This window comes from Salmo salar, chromosome ssa11 (assembly GCF_905237065.1).
Source record: "Salmo salar chromosome ssa11, Ssal_v3.1, whole genome shotgun sequence".
NCBI classification, from domain to species: Eukaryota; Metazoa; Chordata; class Actinopteri; order Salmoniformes; family Salmonidae; genus Salmo; species Salmo salar.
This window is the reverse complement of record NC_059452.1, coordinates 16,884,997-16,909,388: the sequence shown is the minus strand read 5'-3', so window position 1 is coordinate 16,909,388 and position 24,392 is coordinate 16,884,997. Positions and strand designations below refer to the sequence as shown.

The 24,392-nt window shown below is 43.7% G+C and overlaps 1 protein-coding gene across 8 annotated transcripts in view; it reads left to right on the top strand.

The window, feature by feature from the left end:
- Positions 1-24,392, top strand: part of LOC106562138 (SH2 domain-containing adapter protein F) — a 114,718-nt gene that overhangs the window by 78,552 nt on the left and 11,774 nt on the right. Inside the window, exons 3-5 of one of the 8 annotated variants that reach the window (XM_014126776.2) lie at positions 2,288-2,503; positions 5,924-6,022; positions 14,389-14,553. In XM_014126776.2, coding sequence (XP_013982251.1) covers positions 2,288-2,503; positions 5,924-6,022; positions 14,389-14,553 — 480 coding nt within the window. Of the gene's footprint in view, positions 1-2,287; positions 2,516-5,923; positions 6,023-14,388; positions 14,554-24,392 lie in introns of all 8 variants that reach the window. The other 7 variants (XM_014126775.2, XM_014126778.2, XM_014126781.2 and 4 more) reach the window with 7 other exon arrangements.

Here is a 24,392-nt window from a genome sequence, read left to right as displayed (position 1 = left end):
TTCCTCTCCTCTCCAGCTCATCATCAGCTAGAGCAGGCTTTCATCACATCCAGCTCCCAACATGCACCCAGGAGGCCCTGCTAACCCTCCTATAGCTCTTAACCTGGAGCTACTGCTCTTCACTATGGGTCATAGTCTGAGACTGGAGCTTTAACATTATGAAGCCAGAGGGTGGTCAACATAAACAGACTGTTAATCACAGATGCCTTTAGACGTGCCTCCGTCACACACAGGCATCTGTAGCTGTCTCTCCTGATCACGTGTGTGTGTGCTGCTTGGCTACGCTAATCACTATTAGCAGGTATAGAGTTTGATTAGGATCCAGACAGCAATAATTAACATGCCTGTTGGTGTCTCATGTTTGGTTCCTCTCCCTCTCCTGAGTCTAAGGGGGTAGGTACAGTTGAAGTCGGAAGTTTACATACACCTTAGCCAAATACATTTATACTCCGTTTTTCACAATTCCTGACATTTTATCCTAGTAAAAATTCCCTGTCTTAGGTCAGTTAGGATCACCACTTTATTTTAAGAATGTGAAATGTCAGAATAATAGTAGAGAGAATGATTTATTTCAGCTTTTATTTCTTTCATCACATTCCCAGTGGGTCAGAAGTTTACATACACTCAATTAGTATTTGGTAGCATTGCCTTTAAATTGTTTAACTTGGGTCAAACGTTTCGGGTAGCCTTCCACAAGCTTCCCACAATAAGTTGGGTGAATTTTTGGCCCATTCCTCCTGACAGAGCTGGTGTAACTGTGTCAGGTTTGTAGGCTTCCTTGCTCGCACACACTTTTTCAGTTCTGCCCATAAATGTTCTATAGGATTGAGGTCAGGGCTTTGTGATGGCCACTCCAATACCTTGATTTTGTTGTCCTTAAGCCATTTTGCCACAATTTTGGAAGTATGCTTGGGATCATTGTCCATTTGGAAGACCCATTTGCGACCAAGCTTCATCTGCCTGACTGATGTCTTGAGATGTTCCTTCAATATATCCACATAATTTTCCTTTCTCATGATGCCATCTATTTTGTGAAGTGCACCAGTCCCTCCTGCAGCAAAGAACCCCCACAACATGATGCTGCCACCCTGTGCTTCACGGTTGGGATGGTTTTCTTTGGCTTGCAAGCCTCCCCCTTTTTCTTCCAAACATAACGATGGTCATTATGGCCAAACAGTTTTTGTTTCATCAAACCAGAGGACATTTCTCCAAAAAGTACGATCTTTGTCCCCATTTACAGTTGCAAACCGTAGTCTGGCTTTTTTATGGCGGTTTTGGAGCGTGGTTTCTTCCTTGCTGAGCGGCCTTTCAGGTTATGTCGATATAGGACTCGTTTTACTGTGGATATAGATACTTTTGTCCCTGTTTCCTCCAGCATCTTCAACAGGTCCTTTGCTGTTGTTCTGGGATTGATTCGCACTTTTCGCACCAAAGTACGTTCATCTCTAGGAGACAGAACGCGTCTCCTTCCTGAGCGGTATGACGGCTACGTGGTCCCATGGTGTTTATACTTGCGTTCTATTGTTTGTACAGATGAACGTGATACCTTCAGGCGTTTGGAAATTGCTCCCAAGGATGAACCAGGCTTGTGGAGGTCTACAATGTTTTTTATGGGGTCTTGGCTGATTTCTTTTGATTTTCCCATGATGTAAAGCAAAGAGGCACTGTGTTTGAAGGTAGGCCTTGAAATACATCCACAGGTACACCTCGAATTGACTCAAATGATGTCAATTAGCCTATCAGAAGCTTCGAAAGCCATGACATCATTTTCTGGAATTTTCCAAGCTGTTTAAAGGCACAGTCAACTTAGTGTATGTAAACTTCTGACCCACTGGAATTGTGATACAGTGAATTATAAGTGAAATAATCTGTCTGTAAACAATTGTTGGAAAAATGACTTGTCATGCACAAAGTAGATGTCCTAACCGACTTGCCAAAACTATAGTTTGTTAACAAGAAATGTTTTGAGTGATTTGAAAAACGAGTTTTAATGACTCCAACCTAAGTGTATGTAAACCTCCGACTTCAATAGTACGTAAAGAGACAGCTGGATCTCACTGCCCAAGGATAGCTGCCTTTAGCTTATGTTCGATCATGGCTGTCTTAGTGTTGTTTGTAGAGAACATTATATTTTGGAAGTGAAACTGCTGATAATAGCTGGTCTTATTTTTCTCTATGTTGCTTGGATTGTTCACATAAATATTCGCATACAGTCCCTTCGTATCATTTTACCCACATTGACAGTCTGTTAAATCTTACCCCTGTTCTCCCTCTTCTCCTTTGCCAGAGATCCGCGGTGGCCGGGGGCCTAAGGAGGGGTCACTGAGATCGCTGCCCCTGTACGACACGCCCTACGAGCCAGCGGAGAACGGAGAGGACTCGGACGGCGAGCGTCCCCGCTGCCCCAGAGAGAGTCGGCTGCCGCAGGATGACGAGAGGCCCCCGGAAGAGTACGACCAGCCCTGGGAGTGGAAGAAGGAGCGCATCTCCAAGGCCTTCGCAGGTACGAGAGCACGTATGTAACACTCCTCTCCTCCTGCTCTACGTCCCCTACATTACTGTCACTCTGTGTCTGTTCTGCTGTCCCTCTCCATCCCACTAATTGCCCTGGTACCCTTTTCCAGCACTAACCAATGTGATTACTGCTTCTTTCGTGGTTTCCGGTATCTTATCTTCAGAAAGGCATTGTTAATTTTCATTTCCTTCCCTCTCGTGAGCATAACAGTAAGTTAATTTGCAGGTGTCTGGTCTGCTGAGTGGGGACTTTTTCTGGGTGTCTGTCTAGCCTTGGGCATTTATTGTCATGAATCTTGCCCTGGAGGCAGCTCTGCAGAGTGTGGCTGTGCCAGCTATAGTGACCAAAGTCATACCATCTGATTTTAAACATAACCCTAACCTTAACCACACTGCCAACTGGACATTTTAATTAAGACCAAAAAGCACATTTTAGTTTTCAGACATTTTTACGATATATCCAATTTTGACTTTGCAGCTGTCCCATATAGCGGAAATCGATCAGTTCCAGGGGAAGATTCATAACAATAAGCATCAACCTGTGGCTTGGGAGAGACCTATGGTGTATGGTAGTTAAGGGAGCATGACTGTGTTTCGTATATAGTATACACTACATATACAAAAGTATGTGGACACTCCTTCAAATCAGTGGATTTGGCTATTTCAGCCACACCCATTGCTGACAGGTGTATAAAATCGAGCACACAGCCATCCAATCTCCATAGACAAACATTGCCAATATAATGGCTTTCTTGAAGATCACCTAAGATCACCATGTGCAGTGCCAAGCGTCGGCGCAGTGGAAATGCACTCTCTGGAGTGATGAATCACGCTTCACCATCTGTCAGTCCGATGGAGGAATCTGGGTTTGGCGGATGCTACGATAAGGCTTCCTGCCCGAATGCATAGTGTCAACTGTAAGGTTCCAGTGAAGAGCAATCTTAACGCTACAGCATATAATGACATTCTACACAATTCTGTGGTTTTGGGGAAGGCCCTTTCCTGTTTCAGGATGACAATGCTTCCGTACACAAAGCAAGGTCCATACAGAAATGGTTTGTCGAGATCGGTGTGGAAGAACTTGACTGGCCTGCACAGAACCCTGACCTCAACCCCATCAAACACATTTGGGATGAATTGGAATGCCGACTGCGAGCCAGGCCTAACCGCCCAACATCAGTGCCCGACCTCACTAATGCTCTTGTGGCTGAATGGAAGCAAGTCCCTGCAGCAATGTTCCAACATCTAGTGGAAAGCCTTCCCAGAAAAGTTGAGGCTGTTACAACAGCAAAGGGGGGACCAACTCCATATTAATGCCCATGATTTTGGAATGCGATGTTCGACGAGCTGGTGTCCACATACCTTTGGTCATGTTGTGTATGTGTGCATGTACAGTTGAAGTCATTAAAACTCGTTTTTCAACCACTCCACAATTTTCTTGTTAACAAGCTATAGTTTTGGCAAGTCGGTTAGGACATCTACTTTGTGCATGATACAAGTCATTTTTCCAACAATTGTTTACAGACAGATTATTTCACTTATAATTCACTGTATCACAATTCCAGTGGGTCAGAAGTTTACATACACTAAGTTGACTGTGCCTTTAAACAGCTTGGAAAATTCCAGAAAATGATGTCATGGCTTCAGAAGCTTCTGATAGGCTAATTGACATCATTTGAGTCAATTGGAGGTGTACCTGTGGATGTATTTCAAGGCCTACCTTCAAACTCAGTGCCTCTTTGCTTGACATCATGGGAAAATCAAAAGAAATCAGCCAAGACCCCATAAAAAACATTGTAGACCTCCACAAGCCTGGTTCATCCTTGGGAGCAATTTCCAAACGCCTGAAGGTATCACGTTCATCTGTACAAACAATAGAACGCAAGTATAAACACCATGGGACCACGTAGCCGTCATACCGCTCAGGAAGGAGACGCGTTCTGTCTCCTAGAGATGAACGTACTTTGGTGCGAAAAGTGCGAATCAATCCCAGAACAACAGCAAAGGACCTTGTGAAGATGCTGGAGGAAACAGGGACAAAAGTATCTATATCCACAGTAAAACGAGTCCTATATCGACATAACCTGAAAGGCCGCTCAGCAAGGAAGAAACCACGCTCCAAAACCGCCATAAAAAAGCCAGACTACGGTTTGCAACTGCACAAGGGGACAAAGATGTCCTCTGGTCTGATGAAACGAAAATAGAACTGTTTGGCCATAATGACCATCATTATGTTTGGAGGAAAAAGGGGGAGACTTGCAAACCGAAGAACACCATCCCAACCATGAAGCACGTTGGTGGCAGCGTCATGTTGTGGAGGTGCTTTGCTGCAGGAGGGACTGGTGCACTTTACAAAATAGATGGCATCATGAGGCAGGAAAATTATGTGGATATTTATTTTTAATTTTATTAAGAGCAAATTCTTATTTTCAATGACGGCCTAGAAACAGTGGGTTAACTGCCTTGTTCAGCTCGGGGATTCGATCTTGCAACCTTCCAGTTACTAGCCCAATGCTCTAACCACTAGGCTATCTGCCGCCCCAATATATTGAAGCAACATCTCAATACATCAGTCAGGAAGTTAATGCTCAGTCGCAAATGGGTCTTCCAAATGAACAATGACCCCAAGCATACTTCCAAAGTTGTGGCAAAATGGCTTAAGGACAATAAAGTCAAGGTATTGGAGTGGCCATCAGAAAGCCCTGACCTCAATCCTATAGAATATTTGTGGGCAGAACTAAAAAAGCGTGTGCGAGCAAGGAGGCCTACAAACCTGACACAGTTACACCAGCTCTGTCAGGAGGAATGGGCCACAATTCAACCAACTTATTGTGGGAAGCTTGTGTAAGGCTACCCGAAACGTTTGACCCAAGTTAAACAATTTAAAGGCAATGCTACCAAATACTAATTGAGTGTATGTAAACTTCTGACCCACTGGGAATGTTATGAAAGAAATAAAAGCTGAAATAAATCATTCTCTACTATTATTCTGACATTTCACAGTCTTAAAATAAAGTGGTGATCCTAACTGACCTAAGACAGGGAATTTTTACTCAGATTGAATGTCAGGAATTGTGAAAAACTGAGTTTAAATGTATTTGGCTAAGGTGTATGTAAACTTCCAACTTTGACTGTGTGTGTGCATCTGTCTGTCTCAATGTTACTGAATGTCAACTGTGGTTCAGAGAGCTCCAGCATAGCTAACACAGCCATAACTGAACAGGGCCGTTCCAGGACAAACTCTGGTTTTGGAAGACAAACACAAACAAACAAAAAGAGCGGAGGAAAAACCAACACCTTTCCTCGATTTGAAACTACACTATACCAAATATTTAAAAATCCTTTAAAGGTTTTTTTTTATTTACCTCTTCCTCCTTTTTTCTTGACTTTTTTTGTATTCTTTGAACAGCTCTGCTCTGTTCTGACTGCATTAGCTACAAGGGCTCTGTAAGTGGCAGTGGATCAGAACCAGAGTCAAGGAAGGACAACACCTCTAAATCACTCACAGGTACCACTAACACACACCGCCCGGGCTGGTCTCTGTCTCTGTCCCTCTGTTTCTATCTGTCCGTATTTACTTTTTCTACGTTTCTCTGTTTCATACTGCAGTACATGTGTGCTGTCTCTTTCAGCTGTTAGGAAAAACGGATGTTGGTTTCATTCATTTATTTTCCCCTCATTATTTTGTCTTTCATCCAGCACTAAGACAAGTTTATTTAGGATGCTATTTACATACAGTCCTCTCACATTATTTCCTTTGATGGTGACTCATTTCATTTGCTCGGGATGTCAAAGTGATGTCTGCTGTGAGAGAACAGAGGTAAGAGTGCTGAAGTTATCCTTCAAAGAGGAAGACTGGGGTTGGAGAAGGGCTTTGATTTATTGCCTGTCTTCAACCTTTTTTCTGTTCCATTCGGCCCATAATGATATCCCAGTGTTTCTCTCACAATCTGTCATAAAACAATGCTTTCTGAAAGAAGAAGCCCCTCCCTTTCTCTCAGCTTGTGTGAAGACCTGGCTGTGAACTGGCTCTGTTCTAGACATCTTGATCATCTAAAAGCGCAGACATTTCAAGAACTTTATATAAAAAGGGCCTCAGCTCTAACGCTGTCTATAGACCTAGGTCTTAAAGGTGACAGCTCTGGTAGACCGAGGTCTTACGTGTTATCTTCTATATCCTGGCTGTTTGAAGATTAGATCATCATTGTCAGAGCACTGTAAGAAGTGTGTCATCATTATGCGACCATGTCGACTGCAGATAGAGATGGGGGGTTGAATGAGCCGGTACCTCATGCTCAGCCAGAAGTCTCGGATCACTCAGGACAGGTCATCGACCCAGGCCAAGGGTTAGGACGATGGACAGTCCCCTTTCTTCTGGCTGTCACCTTAATGACTTGTCGTCTGTTACCATTGGGTGTGTTAGGAAGGTACTTTCCACCTAGCTTCAGACATTGTGTATATGATGTGTTTCATATTCTGTTGGTGAAGTTAAATTGTTTGCATTTTAAACCCCCATTTGCATAGATGAATAATGATGTTGTTCACTCTGCAGATTTCAGCCGCTTGAACATGCCACATAGATTCTGTTTATATTTAGACGTTTGTATGCGGAATTAGTGTCGGCACGCAAAATATTAACGGTTAATGAAGAAAAATGCACCCCCGTAAATAGTGCAGAGTGGGTGTATAAGAGGTACTAAACAAGCACCATAATGTAGCTACCTTTATCTCTCCCTAGCTGAACGCTGTAATGCCATTTGAATAAAGCGCTGTTTGTCTTCATTAGAGCTGTATAAGGGACAGAACTGTAATGCCGCCTGCATGTAAACCACCTCCTCTCCTTAGCTGTCCCTGCCGCGTGGGGCTGCCTGCCTCCCTGCCTAGTGCATCTACACATACAGTACATGTTGTTGGTTTTACAGGTCCTCGCTTATTATTCACTGTTGGGTTATCTCTTGACAGATATGCAATGGAATGTAAATTCCCTCCCTTGTTAGGGTGTTGGGACGTTGTGTACATGCCGTTCGGTTAATCACTCATCCTCGCTGCCCCCCCCCCTTCCCACTCAGGCATTGACTTTGTGATGGATGAGACCAGGGGAGTGAGGAAGATCCATTAAAATTTGACCATATGAAGAGAGCCTCTGTGTGATAGGGGTTGGTATGTGTGGTGGTGGATTTTGTGCGTTGAGGGTGTGTGTGTGTGCGGGTGGGTGGGGGTACACACACTTGGATGTGTATGTACAGTACATGTGTGTGTGTGTATGTGTGTGTGTGTCCATGTTCAATATCCACACCACACACACTAATACACCCAGACATTGAACAGGCAGCCATTGGAAATCTGAGTAGTGCCTCATTGTGTCTGGCTAGAGAGCCAGTGTTACTTAATCTGTAGGCCCTGTTGCTGCCTGTTAAACACCATGAGGTTGGCTGCTAGCCAGCGTAACCCAGTGCACTTACTGCAGGCGAGATAACAGGAGATGCTGTCAGAGCCCTGAGCCAGGTCCTGAGGAGCAACACACACCGCTTTATGGGTTTTTAATGACTCTTCAAGGACTTAATGACCCAGAGAAAGCTCTTCTATTCTTAAGTAAATCATAGAATCAGTTTCGTTCCAGTAGTATTGCTGCAGTTTGTTTAAAGAGGAGTTAACAGAGTGGTTGGTGAGCCTGGTCCATGCCCTGGCCCCATGGTTCTGTCTCTCTCTCTGTGAAAGACCTGTCCACTGTGATGGCTTGTCACTCCACAGTGCTTCATCCCCCCCCCACCATTCTGGCCTCCCCTCCGCTGCTCCACGGCTGACAGGCCTCTTTCATGAGACTCAAATGGCTCCACTGCCTTTGAACGCTCAGCCCGCTGCCTGTTATCTTTCACTCACACACGTTGGCCACCCACCCCTAACCCCCACCTCCTCTCCCCCTGCACAGAGCGGGCGCTCTTCCAACCTGACCGTAGCTCTGCTCTCCTCTGGGAGCCCCGCTGGATGTCCAGCTGAGTCTAGGCAGAACAGGCACGCTATCATCTCCCCCTCCATCACTCGCTCGCTCGCTCACCTCCACTTTCATATTTAATAGGAACAGATTCTCTTCTTCACAACAGATAAGTGTTGGGAGAGAGGGATAGAGAGAGATGGATGGTGATTTGATGGATACAGCGTGCATTTGTCGGTTTCTTCCACAATGAGCCGTGAACTACTAGCTTCTGGTGATGGTGATATGAGAGCATCTGCAAAAGCAATTTTTGTTTTTCTTAGCTCTTCTCCAGCTCCTAATAAATGCCATAAATATTGTAATCTACCAACTTATTTTGAATATGCATGCAATTAGCAGGGCAAATTAAGCAGAACTAAATGAAATGGCACAAGTGGGCCAGTGATTTATGTGGCATCGCTGTTTACACTGATGAAGTAGTGCTGCCTAATTCAAAGGACAAGGTAACAAATACCTCTTGTAGAGACGTTTAAAAATATATATATATATATATATATATTAACAATAATAGTCTGGAGCGTTTATGGAATGTCTTTCTCGGGCTCTCTCTCTCTCTCGCCATCTGTCTCTCACGCTCTTTATCACCAGTCAAAACTGGCACAAGACCGAACACTCCACTTGACACAGTACCAGAATTGCCGGAAATCCACACTCCACAGAGCTGTCAGGGCAGGATGTCACAGGAAGCTATGTCATTGTGTCTTCCTGTTCCTGTCATCACCGTTATATTCTGAGAATCCAACAAGTCCTGGCTCTGGCCAATGTTCAGTCAATTGGATGTTTGAAGCTTTGTGGATTTAGAATGGGATTGGGCCCAACAAGATAACTTCCCTCCTAAAAAGCTCTCTCTCTCTGTGTCAACAGAATGTTTTGTGTACTGGCATGGGCAAAGCTTATGTAAAAGACAGATGGCGTATTGGTGAAATACCTCTTAAACACCAGTCATGTAGAGATATCCTTCTGTCGACAAGTCCTGTACATACAGTAGTCATGATGACCTGTGTGTAAAGCATACCCAGAGGTTAAATTGGTATTTAGGTGGTGGAGGGTCCCTAGTTCAGAGGGCGAGGGGATATAATATTTTTTTAAATTTTATTTATGTTTCATTTAACCTTTATTTAACTAGGCAAATCAGGTTAGAAAACAATATTATTTACAATGACGGCCTACCCCGGCCAAACCCGGACGACACGCTGGACCAATTGTGCGGCCTAATGAATTTATTTCAATTGACTGATTTCCCTAAATGAACTGTAACTCAGCAAAATCTTTGAAATCGTTCCATGTTGTTTATTTTTGTTGAGTATAATATACTAGCCTCGATATAAACTGACAAAAGCACATATTACAGGTCGCGGATGGATCAACATTTGGGGGAAAATGACTGTGAGACATAAAAGAACATCCTACTCCAAAATGAATTAAAATAAAAATGATGCTGACAATATCATTTCCCCTCCAGAAATGAGCCCAATATAACTTTATTAGTCCATATGATCAGGCAGGTATGTTATTTAGAAATAAAGATCACCTGATGCAGCCCACCGGCTATAAATAAATAGGCTGGGGGTTGCTCATTTACCCCATTGGGCTAATCATTAGCTAGATCAAACTCTAAAGTCTAAACATTAGGCTATCTTGTTGCTAGTTATAGCAACATTATGACTTGAATGTCCCCCCAAAAAACCTCTGTCACTCAGCCAGACAAGGATGACGTACTGTGAGTATAGTGTAGACCTACCTATTACACATGACCCGTGTTACATTCAGCCCCGCACTTCCCTTTGCATTCAATGCCATTGATGCATCCTAACGCGCATAAACCATCTATCTGATCAAAACTCTGGTTCTAAAATTGTGCATTTTACTCATTTATTGGATTTGAGAATAAGAGGAGTAACACTAGAAAGGTCAGCGATCCTCCTCTTTTAACAGTGGCCATCGACTGCTTTCAAATGAGGGTTTTTTCCCCCCGCAACTTCATCTAGAACGGTGTAGGCTACAGTGACTGGGCATGTACTCGCAATTTGAATGCGCCTCGAGAGGAATATTCTTTTTTCGCATTGAATGCGACAGGCTGAACAATTGAATAGGTAAACTATTCTACTATGGGATTGTCTGAGTTTGCTGTTGCGCAGCCTACTCGTGTTGTTGGCTGTGGAAAATTAAACGTAGACAACAGTTTTTCATTAGATAATTCAAATAGGCAAGCGAAAGGTACAGGCAGGACCCGGCACAATTTAACACCTGTGCATACCCACATGAAAAATACTAGTTCACTAGGCTATAAGATACTACAGTAATTACTATAGCATTCTATAACAAACTGTAGTATACTTTAGACTACTAAACTGTAGTATCCCTCAATCATCTGTGGTACTTAATATAGAATTTTGTAGTAAACTGTAGTACTACAGCATTCTCTGCAAAAAAACACTGTAGCCAATACTATAGTAATGTTCTCAAAAACACTATAGTCTGCAAAACACTACAGTTTTTTTTTAAACTATAGTGTATATACTGCAATTTAGTGGCCTTGTGACTAGTGTCTGCCCCGAGATTGGAAGGTTGGGATTTTGATCCCTGGCCGAGTGATACCAAAAACGTTAAAAATGGGACCTGATGCGTCTCTGCTTGACACTCAACATTAAGGAGATAGATTGCGGGTAAGGCCCTGCGATATAGACTAGTGTCCTGTCCAGGGGGTGTACTTGTACATCAAGCTGCCTCACACTCCTGCTCCTATGAGCCATCCCAGCTTGTGCAAGAACACTTACTATATACTACAGTGTTTAATTTGCATGTACCCTGCTCATTCCCCTCCCCATATCCCAATTTGTGCCTCCAATAAGTGAGAAACGTACATGCCAGTACAGACCATATATTATGTTCCCTACAGGTTACAGAAAAGAGCAGAAGCTTGAACTATCCGTTCAGACCTCAGTACTACCTACCTACAGGTTATGGAACATTTGCTCAGTAGGTTTCCTCAAGCAGAAAGCCTCCACTTCTAAGTCAAAGATAATAAAACAAAAACACTACACTAAATACTACAGTTTACAACAATCTGCAAAAACACTACATTCACTGCTTTAGTATATACTACAATATTTATGCTATAGTGAACTGTATACTGTAGTATTTACAGTTAACTAGAGTGAAATACTACATTAAAGTCAGCAAAAACACTACAGTGAATACTTCCATCCAATATGCCCTGGAGACATCAACATTCATCCTGACTGAGAGATAAGGTCCTGAACATTGGTAGAATGGACTGTATAGTTGTAGAGTGACTGAGAGACCGTGTAGGGCAGAGTAAACCCCAGGGGGTTTGGTAGAATGGGGTGAGCTGGGCTCTGTGTCTTCCTCCTAATGCTCAAGGCACCTCCACGGTCACGGAGTCCCACGGGATGTCATACTGAGTAATAGAACAATCTTCACCTCTTCCCAAAGCAAAACACATGGATCACTGTTGGGACATGTTACTGGTGAGGCAGTACCAACTAAAGGACCTGATGCCTGTCTGTGCCAGCCCAGTCATACACACACAGACCGTTCTATCTGGCACACAGTACTGCACAGTGTGTGTGACTTGGATAGGCTGTGGATAGAGGCTGCAGAGATCAAACTAAAAAATGTCTCCGCTGTGTTTCAGCCTCTCTTATCACCTCAGTCTGAAAAAGTAGGATGAAGAATTGGCCCCCATTGCTCCCCAGTCCCAGGCGGGTCACTTCACAGTGTCTCAGAGCAACGTGTTGAGGCCTTAAGATGCACTCATCCGTGCCGCAACATAACATCCAAGCCATAATGTGTTCAGAAAAGGCTCTTGGGCTGACAGAAAATTGAAACAGGTTATAGGGTAAGGGGAAAATCAGACACCCGACAGTTTGAAGACTGCCACTGTACTTCTGCCACTTGAATCAGTTTACCTTTCTTTTAGTGGCTGTGTGACCGTTCACCTCATTATTGCACTGTGCATCTGAGCAGAGCTGAGCTGAGACCGACCTGTAAGAATTGGCTTTTCATCCTCAGAGCAAGGCTGCGTAACACTGCAACGCCTGCTACTCCCAAAACAATTACATGCTAACCTGGAATGTGAAATGAGAATTCGACTTTTAATCGCTCAGTGGTGAGGCATCCCAAGGCAGGAAGTTAATATATTAGCTGCTAGAGCTCTGAGCTCTGTCCCAACCCTATAACTCTGTCTCATTTGCCTTTGTCTGAGAACCAGGGATAGCTCTATCGGCTGTCATAGTGAGGAAAGGACACCATCCTTGGTGAGGACACCATTAAAGTGAGGACACTTCATTCCCGAGAACGCCATTCATAGTGAGGACTCCATCCTCATAGGAGCCCTTATCATATCAATAGACCTGCAGCAACATTACTCTCACCCTGCCACCACGGCACAAAGGCTGAGGTCTTTAACTGCTTGTCCAACTGAATATTCTCTGTTTTCCCTCTTCATCTGCTGAGCTGATTCCCCCTTCCTCATTAGCATGTTCTGCACCCCAGCTTTGTCCTGCAGGCCAGAACATGGACAAGCCCATAATGTGTCCGTTCAACTCACAGAAGAAAAGCAAGTTTCGCAGCCTATAAAACCTGCCGACATCTAGTCGACAGTCAACAAACTCCCAGCTTTTCTTTTTTCATCAGTAGTGGAAGTAGCAGTCACTCCATCGCCTGAGGTGGGTGATTCTAAAGGAATGGCTTACTTGGCATGAGGATAGTGAAGACTTCCTTTGAATAGGGGTAAGAATGTCATTGTTTTTCAGACAGTGGTTAGACCGGAATGTATTTGAGCTAGCCATTCTGTGGTGTGTTCTTTTCTACTTTCAACAATGCATCTTACTGCTACTACTACTATTTTATGAGGGCAATTCAATGATGAAACATAACATCAGGACACTATTCGTTTATCCAGAGAACGATGAGACTTGACAGGCAACATGTCATTCATGGCTGTAGAACTCCCTCCTGCAAAGCCAGTCCTGTTTTCCGGTGCACCATGTTTCTTTATTAGCCACTGCAGCAAACAGACCAGCAGCTCCCTGGTGGATAGGGAGCCTGCTGTGCTATTAAACAAGTGGTCCATTCCTAGTGAAAGATGGGACGGCGCACCAGCACTCGATTTACTCTGGTAATACTCCCATCTGGACATGAGCAATACATTACTGACGGGCTAGATCTGCCGGGTGCCCCCCACCATTACAATGCATTCCACTGTGTCTGGCTCAAGGAGAGAATCTTGAATATTGCCCTTAATCTTATTGTGGAGGCAGTTTCAGACTTTGTAACTCCGTTATGAGCCATACCAGAGCTTGTGTTGTCCGTGAGGCTTTTCACACTAGCCAAGTCATGCTCAGGTCCACTCAGGTCTTTGATTCTGTGTTTTAAAAGCCTCATTAGTAGCTCTCTTCAGCCACTTTCCCTGCGAAACCCAGAGCGTAATTAATGACTCTGACCTGCAGTTGAAAATTCCCCTGGTTGACTCCTTGTAAAACGTCAAAGAAACACATAGAGGCAAAGTGGAGAGGTCAAAGAGCAGAGTCTGTCTCTCTCAGGTAAAGTAATATTCCTTCCTTTTCAGTCCTGCTGTCTCCTGGTTTTCCCTGCTGATCCATTGACTATGCTGTGCTATACTAACCTGACCTGTACCTGCATGGGATGCTACTGTCCTGCATTTCTCTTACTCTGCCCTCTTCTGTTTTCCCCTTTCCCCCTCATCTGTCTCTCTTTATCTCTCTCTGCCTCTCTATCCCTTTATCTCTCTCTGCCTCTCTCTCGCTTTTTCTCTCTTCTCTATCTCTCTGCTTCTACCTCTCTCTCTTCCACTCCTTCCCACTTGCTCCCGTCCTGGTGACCTGGGCTGCCTGCAGTAGAGATTAAAGTGATCAAGGATCTGCCGTGGCCCCCTCCTGTCGGCCAGCTCAACCACAGTCTTCCCCTGGCCCTGCTGGAGGGGGTGGAGTCACCCCCCGCTCTGCCCCCCCAGCCAACCCAGCACTCCCCTGGGCACACTGCCTGTGACCAGCACCACCATGGTGGGTTTTGTTGTCGCTGTCCTGTCTGTTCATCCCAGCACTGTCGGAGAGCCTCATCCAGCGCCCCTCATCAACAATGTCCCCTTGCCTCTCTCTCTTGCCATATCCATAACCATATCTAATTTCCATTGCTCATCCTCTTCATCCTGTTCCCTGATAGGATACTGTACTGGTGAACTGTCATTGTCTGTTAAAGTTGAGAAATGACAAATTGCGCGGGCGACAACATGCCATACAGTTGTAAGACAACATTCCATTCACTATGACAACCTATGAAAACAGTATCAGCCAGTTTACTGTGTGACCTCATCGAGTGAGAAGGAAGTGATTGATCAGCTCTACAGTATCTTTAAATCAGTTTGACGGCTCACATTATCTCTGTAATAACTGCCCTTTTCCATCTGGATTATATATGGCAGAAAATCGCTAGCACTAATCCAGGTTGTGTGGACAAAGACTCATTACTTTTAATGGCACTGAATTGCCTTCTGAATGGGTAATTGGAAGTGAAGGTGACCCCTAATGCTACTGTCAACATAGTCATAACTGTTCCCCTTGCCCGCTGCTCTTTATAGATCATACTCTCAAACCCTTGATTAAGAACCCATTCAAATCCCAAAGTTTACTACTCTTTATTTTGGTGAGAACATCCATGTAGCACAAAGTGTATGACCTTGCTCTTATAATGCTCTGTGACCAAATAATAACCCTATTTCCAGAGTTCTGGACTTGAGTCACATGACTTGGACTCGACTTTGACTTGAGACTGATGACTTGAAATTATCTGGCCAGGTTTTGTAACGTTTTGTCACTAATTTTGTGTCAGAGTCTCCACGGATTATGCTCCATGCAGCAAGAGACAGTAGCCGCAGCGTCGCCCTTGCAACAGCAAAAAAAACATGCAACAGATTGGCTAGTGAAACGCACACTTGGCCCTCTGATTGGACCAGCAAACTGTCAATCAACACAGGTCGGGTGCACTAGTGAACAGATTGCTGATTTGCTGTACAGCTTTAGGATCGGGTGCAGCGTAAACAGCAAATTGTAGGGAGAGGATTGCCATAATAAATAAATATGCAGCTCCAAAAATAGTTTGGTGATCAAGAATATTGACTGTTTACTTTGTTAGCTCACCAGCAATGGAGCATCAGGCAACAATTAGCCAACTAGCCATTTAGTATGTCACAATTGCTTGAAATTGATCATTTACTTATGAAGCTTGCATTTGTAATTTGTTAAAAGGAATTATTACTGTGACGAGGACACACCATAGTCTCTCCACTTGAGCTCTCCATACTCCTGCCAGAGAGTCTTTGTTTTCTTGCTTTCACACGTTTAAATGCGCTAATGTGCTAAATCTATATTCCATATATAATCCTACAATGTTTGCTAGCGTTTCATCATTCCGTCCCGTACCGTTTACTGCTACACTTAGGCATTTCTGTTTCATGTTTGATACAGTCCACTTTAATTTAGCCTATCATTTCTTACCCTCTTACCTTTATTGTGCACAGGAATGTTCGCAAGACTCCTGAGGTAGAAGTTCTGTTTATTTAATTCAATGTATGGCTTCCTTTTTTCATATTTCCAGGGTTATGTCCGAGTTCCGTGTGTCTGTGTCCTATGTCTCTGTCATTCTGGTTGTGCGTAATAGGAGCGTGCCCCAGTGCACATAGAAAAAGCTACGTGGCCTGTGCGCCATGCTATGTAGTCAGTACGTTGAATAAGATAAACGATTGTTCCATGTAGGAAGGGTTTTGAAATCAATAGTCATTAAGTCTGATTAAAACAAATGTAACAATGGATGTGGTAATGCCTTTTACATTGTAGAACCAGTTTAATGGCTGTAATTGCCAATTGGGTAATTGTATGGTCCTGGGAGTGGTTATAGTGCTTATACAGTATGTACACTACCTTTCACAAGTTTGGGGTCACTTAGAAATGTCCTTGTTTTTTAAAGAAAAGGTAATTTTTTTGTCAATTTAAGATAACATCAAATTGATCAGAAATACAATGTAGACATTGTTAATGTTGTAAATGACTATTGTAGCTGGAAACGACAGATTTTTTATGGAATATCTACATAGGCGTACAGAGGCCCATTATCAGCAACCATCACCCCTGTGTTTCAATGGCACGTTGTGTTAGCTAATCTAAGTTTATCATTTTAAATGGCTAATTGATCATTAGAAAACCCTTTGCAATTATGTTACCACAGCTGAAAACTGTTGTCCTGATTAAAGAAGCAATAAAACTGGCCTTCTTTAGACGAGTTGAGTATCTGGAGCATCAGCATTTGTGGGTTCGATTACAGGCTCAAAATGGCTAGAAACAAAGAACTTTCTTCTGAAACTTGTCAGTCTATTCTTGTTCTGAGAAATGAAGGCTATTCCATGTGAGAAATTGCCAAGAAACTGAAGATCTCATACAACGCTGTGTACTACTCCCTTTACAGAACAGCGCAAACTGGCCCTAACCAGAATAGAAAGAGGATTGGGAGGCCCCGGTGCACAACTGAGCAAAAGGACAAGTACATTAGAGTGTGTAGTTTGAGACAGACGCCTCACAAGTCCTCAACTGGCAGCTTCATTAAATAGTACCCGCAAAACACCAGTCTCAATGTCAACAGTGAAGAGGCGACTCCGGGATGCTGGCCTTCTAGGCAGAGTTGCAAAGAAAATAATAAGCCATTTCCAGCTACAATAGTAATTTACCACATTAACAATGTCTACACTGTATTTCTGATCAATTTGATGTTGTTTTAATGGACAAAAAATGTGCTTTTCTTTCAAAAACAAGGACATTTCTAAGTGACCCCAAATTTCTGAACGGTAGTATACCTGTTTCAGCTCCTGTTAGATGGATTCAATTTGGTTCTCAAGGGGAGGCTGTACAGTCTATGTCCATTCAGATAGGACAGTTTATGCCTCATACAGAAGCTATTTATTTTGGGCTGTGTATATTTGGTAAATCTACTTGTATGTTTTGTATTATATGGTGCTTTCACCATTGGATCACCGAGACCTGTAAGTAAATCTACACTCTGAGCACATCAACCTGCCTTGCCTTCTGCCGATGTCATGCCCTGACGACTGCTACAAGATCCCTATTTTACAATTACTTCATCTAAATGTGTTGTAGACAAAATTATAAAAAGGGCTGTCTGGTAGCCTCAATGAAATAGACAAAGATTTGCAATCATTGCATGTATAGATACATTTTTAACTTGACTTAAAAAAAACGTGTCTCAACTTGACTTCCTCTAAGAATGCACAACTTGGACTTGACTTGAGACTTGGACCTTATGACTTGAGACTTGCTTGTGATTAGAATAATAGAGACTTGGTCCATTTCCTATTAAGAAGCCTCTGTGTGTTTGCTGATGTTTGCAGCTTTTCCACAGCTCTACAATCAGTAACTAATTATCCAGGGAGAGAGCGGAGAGGGGCCATGTGTAGCAGAACTAATACTCAGGCTGAGGCTCTATACTCCCCTGGTAGTGTAGAGGTGAGGTTCTACTGTAGAGAGACCAGTGGAGGCTGGGGTTTAAATGTGTTTAATGTCCTTCAAACTGTTCTATCCATTTCATTCCAGCCATTACAATGAGCCATCCTCCCTCCATCACCAGACAGCGAGCCAGTAAGATGAGCTGGCTGTGTTCTGAGGGTGAGGACAGGCGGATGGATGATTTATGCCCTATAATGCCTTGGGAATGGCTGCACTTCCCCCATGCATGGGATATGAGTGGGTTTTAGTGTGGCGTCTGGCTGAAAGAGGATCCTCTCTCTGTCTGAACTCCCATTACATCACGAGGGGTCAGATGTTGGATATAGAGACTAGGGGTGGGGGGCTTTCTGACCTTCCTGTGAGTACAGGTGCATGTCTCTCACCTCCTGTCACCTCTGGCTACAGGCAAGTCTCCACTCAAGCAGGAGGAGATAGTAAGAGTGGGTAGAAGTTGTTCCTAAACACTGCTACAGGGTCAGATGTTTTGACATCCTTCTAATGGTTAAAGTTGGGGATAGGGTCATTAATCTGATCCTAGAACTGTTAGGGGCAAAAGCCATTGCTCCTCCTGGCCCTAGCCAGGTCTCCAGGCTACAAGTGTTACCAGGGCCGTTATGATTAGCTGTGTGATATGGACCTGGATGGAACAGCGCCCAGTACAGCCGAACAGAACCTGTCTCACCAGTTCAACATCATTATCATATTTAAATATTGCCTGACAGCCGTGGCAGTACAGATATTACATCTGCATATAAATAGAAGACCAATTCCTTTGTCTGGATGTAATGAAGAGCTTTTGCCTTTGTTTTCTGATGTGAATTGATTGTCTGGGCGTTCAGGCCATTCTCTTACCTTCTCTTCCCTTTGTCTCACTAGAATACAAACAATGTAATTAAAATATTTCATTTTTGTTCAAGGAATCTGCAGGCATTTAAGCCTTTGGAGGATTGTTCCTTTGTCTTTGGAAAACTCGTCAGAACACGTTTTGGAATTTGATAGAAAAATAACGTGCCTTGATGTTGAACTCATCAGAGAATAAGACCATTGGGCTCAGCAAATGAGTTTCTATATAATCCTTTCAACCGATCCTATTCGACTTCCCGAAGCACAATATACTCTGGATGTCAACAGAAAGCAGTGGTTTTACAAGCTGCTCGTTCTCTCCCATGGCAGTGTATGGTTTCATGGTTTGATGCTCACAATGTGTCATGCATTTCAATGAGTCTTCAGACCTGTTAATCATTTCACACGTCAAGCTAGAATTCTTAATTGTAAATACAGTAGTAGATCTCAAGCTTTCCCCACTGACCAGTGAACTCACTCTTTTGATGGAAGTACCATTAGTAAATGACAACTAATTAGCTGGCTTAATAAGTAAATGTGCTCTGTGGAAGGTGGGTGGTAGTAGTGAGTGGTTTTCAGCTTGCTGAATTCCTTTGTCTCTCGCTCTCTCCCCCCCTCTCTCTGCTCTGCTCTGGGCATGTTCTGGTCCTCCAGATGTCCCTTTGACCTTTGTGGCCTGTGTTTATCTAAGTCCCAGCCAATCATCTCCCTCTCTCCATCTCCCTTCCTCTCTACCTCCATCCCCCTCCCTCCATCCCTGCAGCCTGTGTTTTGTTGGGAGCCTGTAGAGATAGGTGGAAGGCTGGAGAGGGTGGGCCCTTCAACCATCCATCACTGTCTGACTGACAGTTCAATCTGATACCGAGATTCCATTTGCTCTGCTTTACACGCCACAATACAGGTAGTTTAGACAGGCTGGCAGACAGACACACAGAATGACGTGTTTGTAAGTCACTCTAACTGCCCCACATGGCTCATTACCTGTGTGTCAATCGTCTCTTCAATCTCCTCTTGTCCGTCCTGAGTGTGAGTGGTGGAGAATGAAAGGGAATGAGTTTGGGCTGAATATCACCAGGAATCAGCCAAACTATAATACCGCTGCAGCTCCAGCTATTGTGGGGGAGACGGTTGGCAATCATAGAAGACACGGGCTCTTCACACTCAAACAAAAAGCTTTTTGTTGTTGTTAGTGGTTCACTCCTTAGCTTCAAAGAGGCATTATTATGTGCATTGCCTCTGAAAAGGGCCTGTTTTGACGATAAAGTGGTGAACACCGCTGAGGATTGCCATTCACTCTGCCTAAGTGGAGGAGTCGAAAGCAAGAGAATAACAATTATTTAATCACATTGAGCTGGTTCCTTGTGGATCTGATGTTACTGTAGATGTCAATCAGAGTTTAATTGAGGTGTTTTGAGTGTTTAGGAATTAAAGTATTACGCATAATTAAAGTGGGAATTCAGAGCTCTGCCTAGGCCTCAGGTGAATGTCAGTCTAAACTATCATGATCAAACCAATAATAACAGACTTTAGTGTTGGTTCATATTCCTTCATAGGCGTAGACCTGGAATGTAGGCAGACATTTGCCAATGTCATGTACTGGTATGTGATAGCTGATAGCATCAGAGCGTGTTCTGTCTGCCACAGTGATGACAGATAGCTGACCAAAAGTGACAGGTTTTCTCACATGGGAACTCCTCGTGCTCTGATCAACTCATAATACTCTCACATTCACAACACACACTGACACACTCATATAGCCAACAAACATTTTTTACATTTTTACATTTTAGTCATTTAGCAGACGCTCTTATCCAGAGCGACTTACAGTAGTGAATTCATACATTTCATTTCATACATTTTTTTTTTTCTGTGCTGGCCCCCCGTGGGAATCGAACCCACAACCCTGGCGTTGCAAACACCATGCTCTACTAACTGAGGTACAGGGAGGTTGGTGGCACATATACGTCCAGAGCACAGGAGGTTGGTGGCACCTTAATTGGGAGGACCGGCTCGTGGTAAAGGCTGATACACCAAACACATGGTTTCCAGGTATTTGATGCCGTTCCCTTTGCTCTGTTCCGGCCATTTATTATGAGCCGTCCTCCCTTCGGTAGTCTCCACTGGTTCAGAGATACAGGTTTTTTTTATAGAGATAGGGTTTTGTTTTATTAATTAAAGAGGAAACAGCAGACTACAGCAGTCCCTACCCTGCTCTCTCTTTCTCTGACATTATTACACACAAACACACGCAAGCACATACTCAGGGTAAGATTTGCTGCAGAGCTCCAGATTGGCTGTGTCTTGGCTGACATGGTGTGGGACGCTGCAAACACGCATCTTTTCCCACCTGGTCAGTCTCCATGGAAACACTATCTCACACACATACACATATACCTTAAACATATACAAAGAGAGCTACTTGTACCGTTTACAGAAACGGAAGACATTTGTGTGAGAATATATCCTCCATATTTGACTTTCATGGAACAACGGAGAGTAGTAAAACAAATAATTTGGCCTCATTTATATTATACAATGTGTCTCATCTTCAGACTCAATTATGTATTAATGCAAAAAAGTGAAGAGTGCAAAAACACCATTATTATTCTGTATAACCAAGCCATGGAACTGGTTTGAACTTTAGAGCAATGTTTCACTAAGGCTGTGTTTACACAGGCAGTCCAATTCAGATTTTTTTTAAATTTTTGCTACTAATTGGTATTTTGACCAGTCAGATCTTTTGGCAATTAATTCGGCAAAACATCAGAATTGGTCTGCCTGTGTAAACGCAGCCTTAGCTTATTAGTAGTACTGATATGTCGTTCACATGAACAATAGAAATTAGGTTAAGGGGAGCCCCTGGTGGTCAGTGGTGGAACAACACGATCATATATGCTGGAGCTTTGCCAGTGGTAAGCACATGCTGTGCATGCTTCAGGGATGCTCAGAATAGGTTTCTGCTGTTCAGTATGTAGCTTAGCATCAAGCAGACAGTTAATTGCTGCTAGTTGTGCATGTCAGGCATTTACATGAAGTTGTTTTCTGGAAGACATCTACGTGTATTAATACACTTAAGAGTAATTATACACTGAACAAAAATAGAAACGCAACATGCGACAATTTCTAAGATTTTACTGCATTACAGTTCATATGAGGAAATCAGTCAATTGAAATAAATTCCTTAGGCCCTAATCTATGGATTTCACATGAATGGGAATACAGATATGCATCAGTTAGTCAAAGATGCCTTTAAAAAAAAAAAGTAGGGGCATGGATCAGAAAACCAGTTTCGTATCTGGTGTGACCATCATTTGCCTCATGCAGCGCGACACATCTCCTTCGCATAGAGTTGGTCAGGCTGTTGATTGTGGCCTATGGAATGTTGTCCCACTCCTCTTCATTGGCTGTGCAAAATTGCTGGATATTTGCGGGAACTGAAGCATGCTGTCGATCCAGAGCAACCCAAATATTCTCAATGGGTGACATGTCTGGTGAGTATGCAGGCCATGGAAGAACTGGGACATTTTCAGCTTCCAGGAAGTGTGTACAGATCTTTGACATAGGGCCGTGCATTATCATGCTGAAGGTAATGGTGGCGGATGAATGGCACGACAATGGGCCTCAGGATCTCGTCACGATATCTCTGTGCATTCAAATTGCCATCAATAAAATGCAATTGTGTTTGTTGTCCGTAGCTTATACCTGCCCATACCATACCCCACTGCTTCCATGAGGCACTCTGTTCACAACGTTGACATCAGCAAAATGTCTGTCATCTGCCTGGTACAGTTGAAACTGGGATTCAGCCGTGAAGCGTGCCATTGGCCATTGAATGAGCATTTGTCCACTGAAGTCGGTTATGCCTCCGAACTGCAGTCAGGTCAAGACCCTGGTGAGGACGACGGGATGAGCTTCTCTGCGACCGTTTCTGACAGTTTGTGCAGAAATTCTTTGGTTGTGCAAACCCACAGTTTCATCAGCTGTCCGGGTGGCTGGTCTCAGACGATCCCGCAGGTGAAGAAGCCAGATGTGGAGGTCCTAGACTGGCGTGGTTACACGTGGTCTGCGGTTGTGAGGCCGGTTGGATGTACTGACAAATTCTCTAAAATGACGTTGGAAGCTGCTTATAGTAGAGAAATTAACATTCTATTCACTGGAAACAGCTCTGGTCGACATTCCTGCAGTCAACATGCAAACTGCATGCTCCCTCAACTTGAGACATCTGTCGCATTGTGTTGGTGGCCTTTTATTGTCCCCAGCACAAGGTGCACCTCTGTAATGATCATGCTGTTCATTCCGCTTCTTGATATGCCACACCTGTCGGGTGGTTAGATTATCTTGGCAAAGGATAAATGCTCACTAACAGTGACGTAAACAAATTTGTGCACCAAATTTGAGAGAAATAAGGTTTTTGTGCGTATAGAACATTTCTGGGATCTTTTATTTTCAGCTCATGAATCATGGGACCAACACTTTACATGTTGCGTTTTATACTTTTGTTCAGTGTATAATGGTGGAAGGACTGTAAGGACTCTCAATGTTACAATAGCTTCACAGAAAGTGAAACTCTATCCTTTGACTGAAGGTGTGGTCTAGACTAGACAAGCGTATTCCTCCCCATCGACATGTGATTCCTGTCTGTCTGGAGCCTATGTCCACTCAGTGAAATTAAAGCCAGGCCTGGAGTGAGATTAGCCCTTGAGATGAGTGGTGGCGGGGGGCATGCAATCACAACTAAGAGTATGCTAAATGAACTGCTTCCATCAGAGGCTCAACGTTTGATGTTGCTCCACTCCTCTTGAAGTCCTAAAGCGGTCTTCAGCATTCTGGCAGTGACAGACTCTGGTAATGTGTTTTGATGTTGAAGGGTGACCTTACTTTACTGCTGGGGGTAGCAAGGCCAAGGCAACTGGAAATGGGGCTCTTTCCAAAGGATGGTGTGACATCAACTACAGGAATGAGCTGTGGAGTAAAACACCCCCCTACCCCCTCTCTCCTGTGTCACTGTCTCTGACCTCTAACTGCTGACCACAACCAGGAAGTTCTGAGGTTTCAACTTCTGCTCCTGGTCCCCTCCCACGCTCTGCTCTCACATCAGACTGTGTAAATAGGGAGATTGAGTAGCTTGTTTCTGATTGGTCTAAAAGCAACTCTCTGACCTCAAGCGTTAGTCAGGGTCGTGTCACGATTTGGATGGATCACCTCCAAGGGAGCCTGTCTATTCTCCAGTTAGTGACCTTGGCACTTTTCAAGGCCTGGCTCAGTGATTAACCTGGACTAGTTTGTGCATGTTGTGTTTTCCCTCCCGTCTGGCATTGTGTACACAGTGTGGCTGGATTGATTTCTGTCTCGCTCGGCGAAGGTCCTTGAGAGGGATGTGTTGTACAGAGTGGTGGTGTGTGCGTTTTTAAACACTGAGACATGGTTGTCTCCTCTCATTAACACGTTTCACTGCAGCACAGCACATACAATCCGGGAAAGACCAGAAG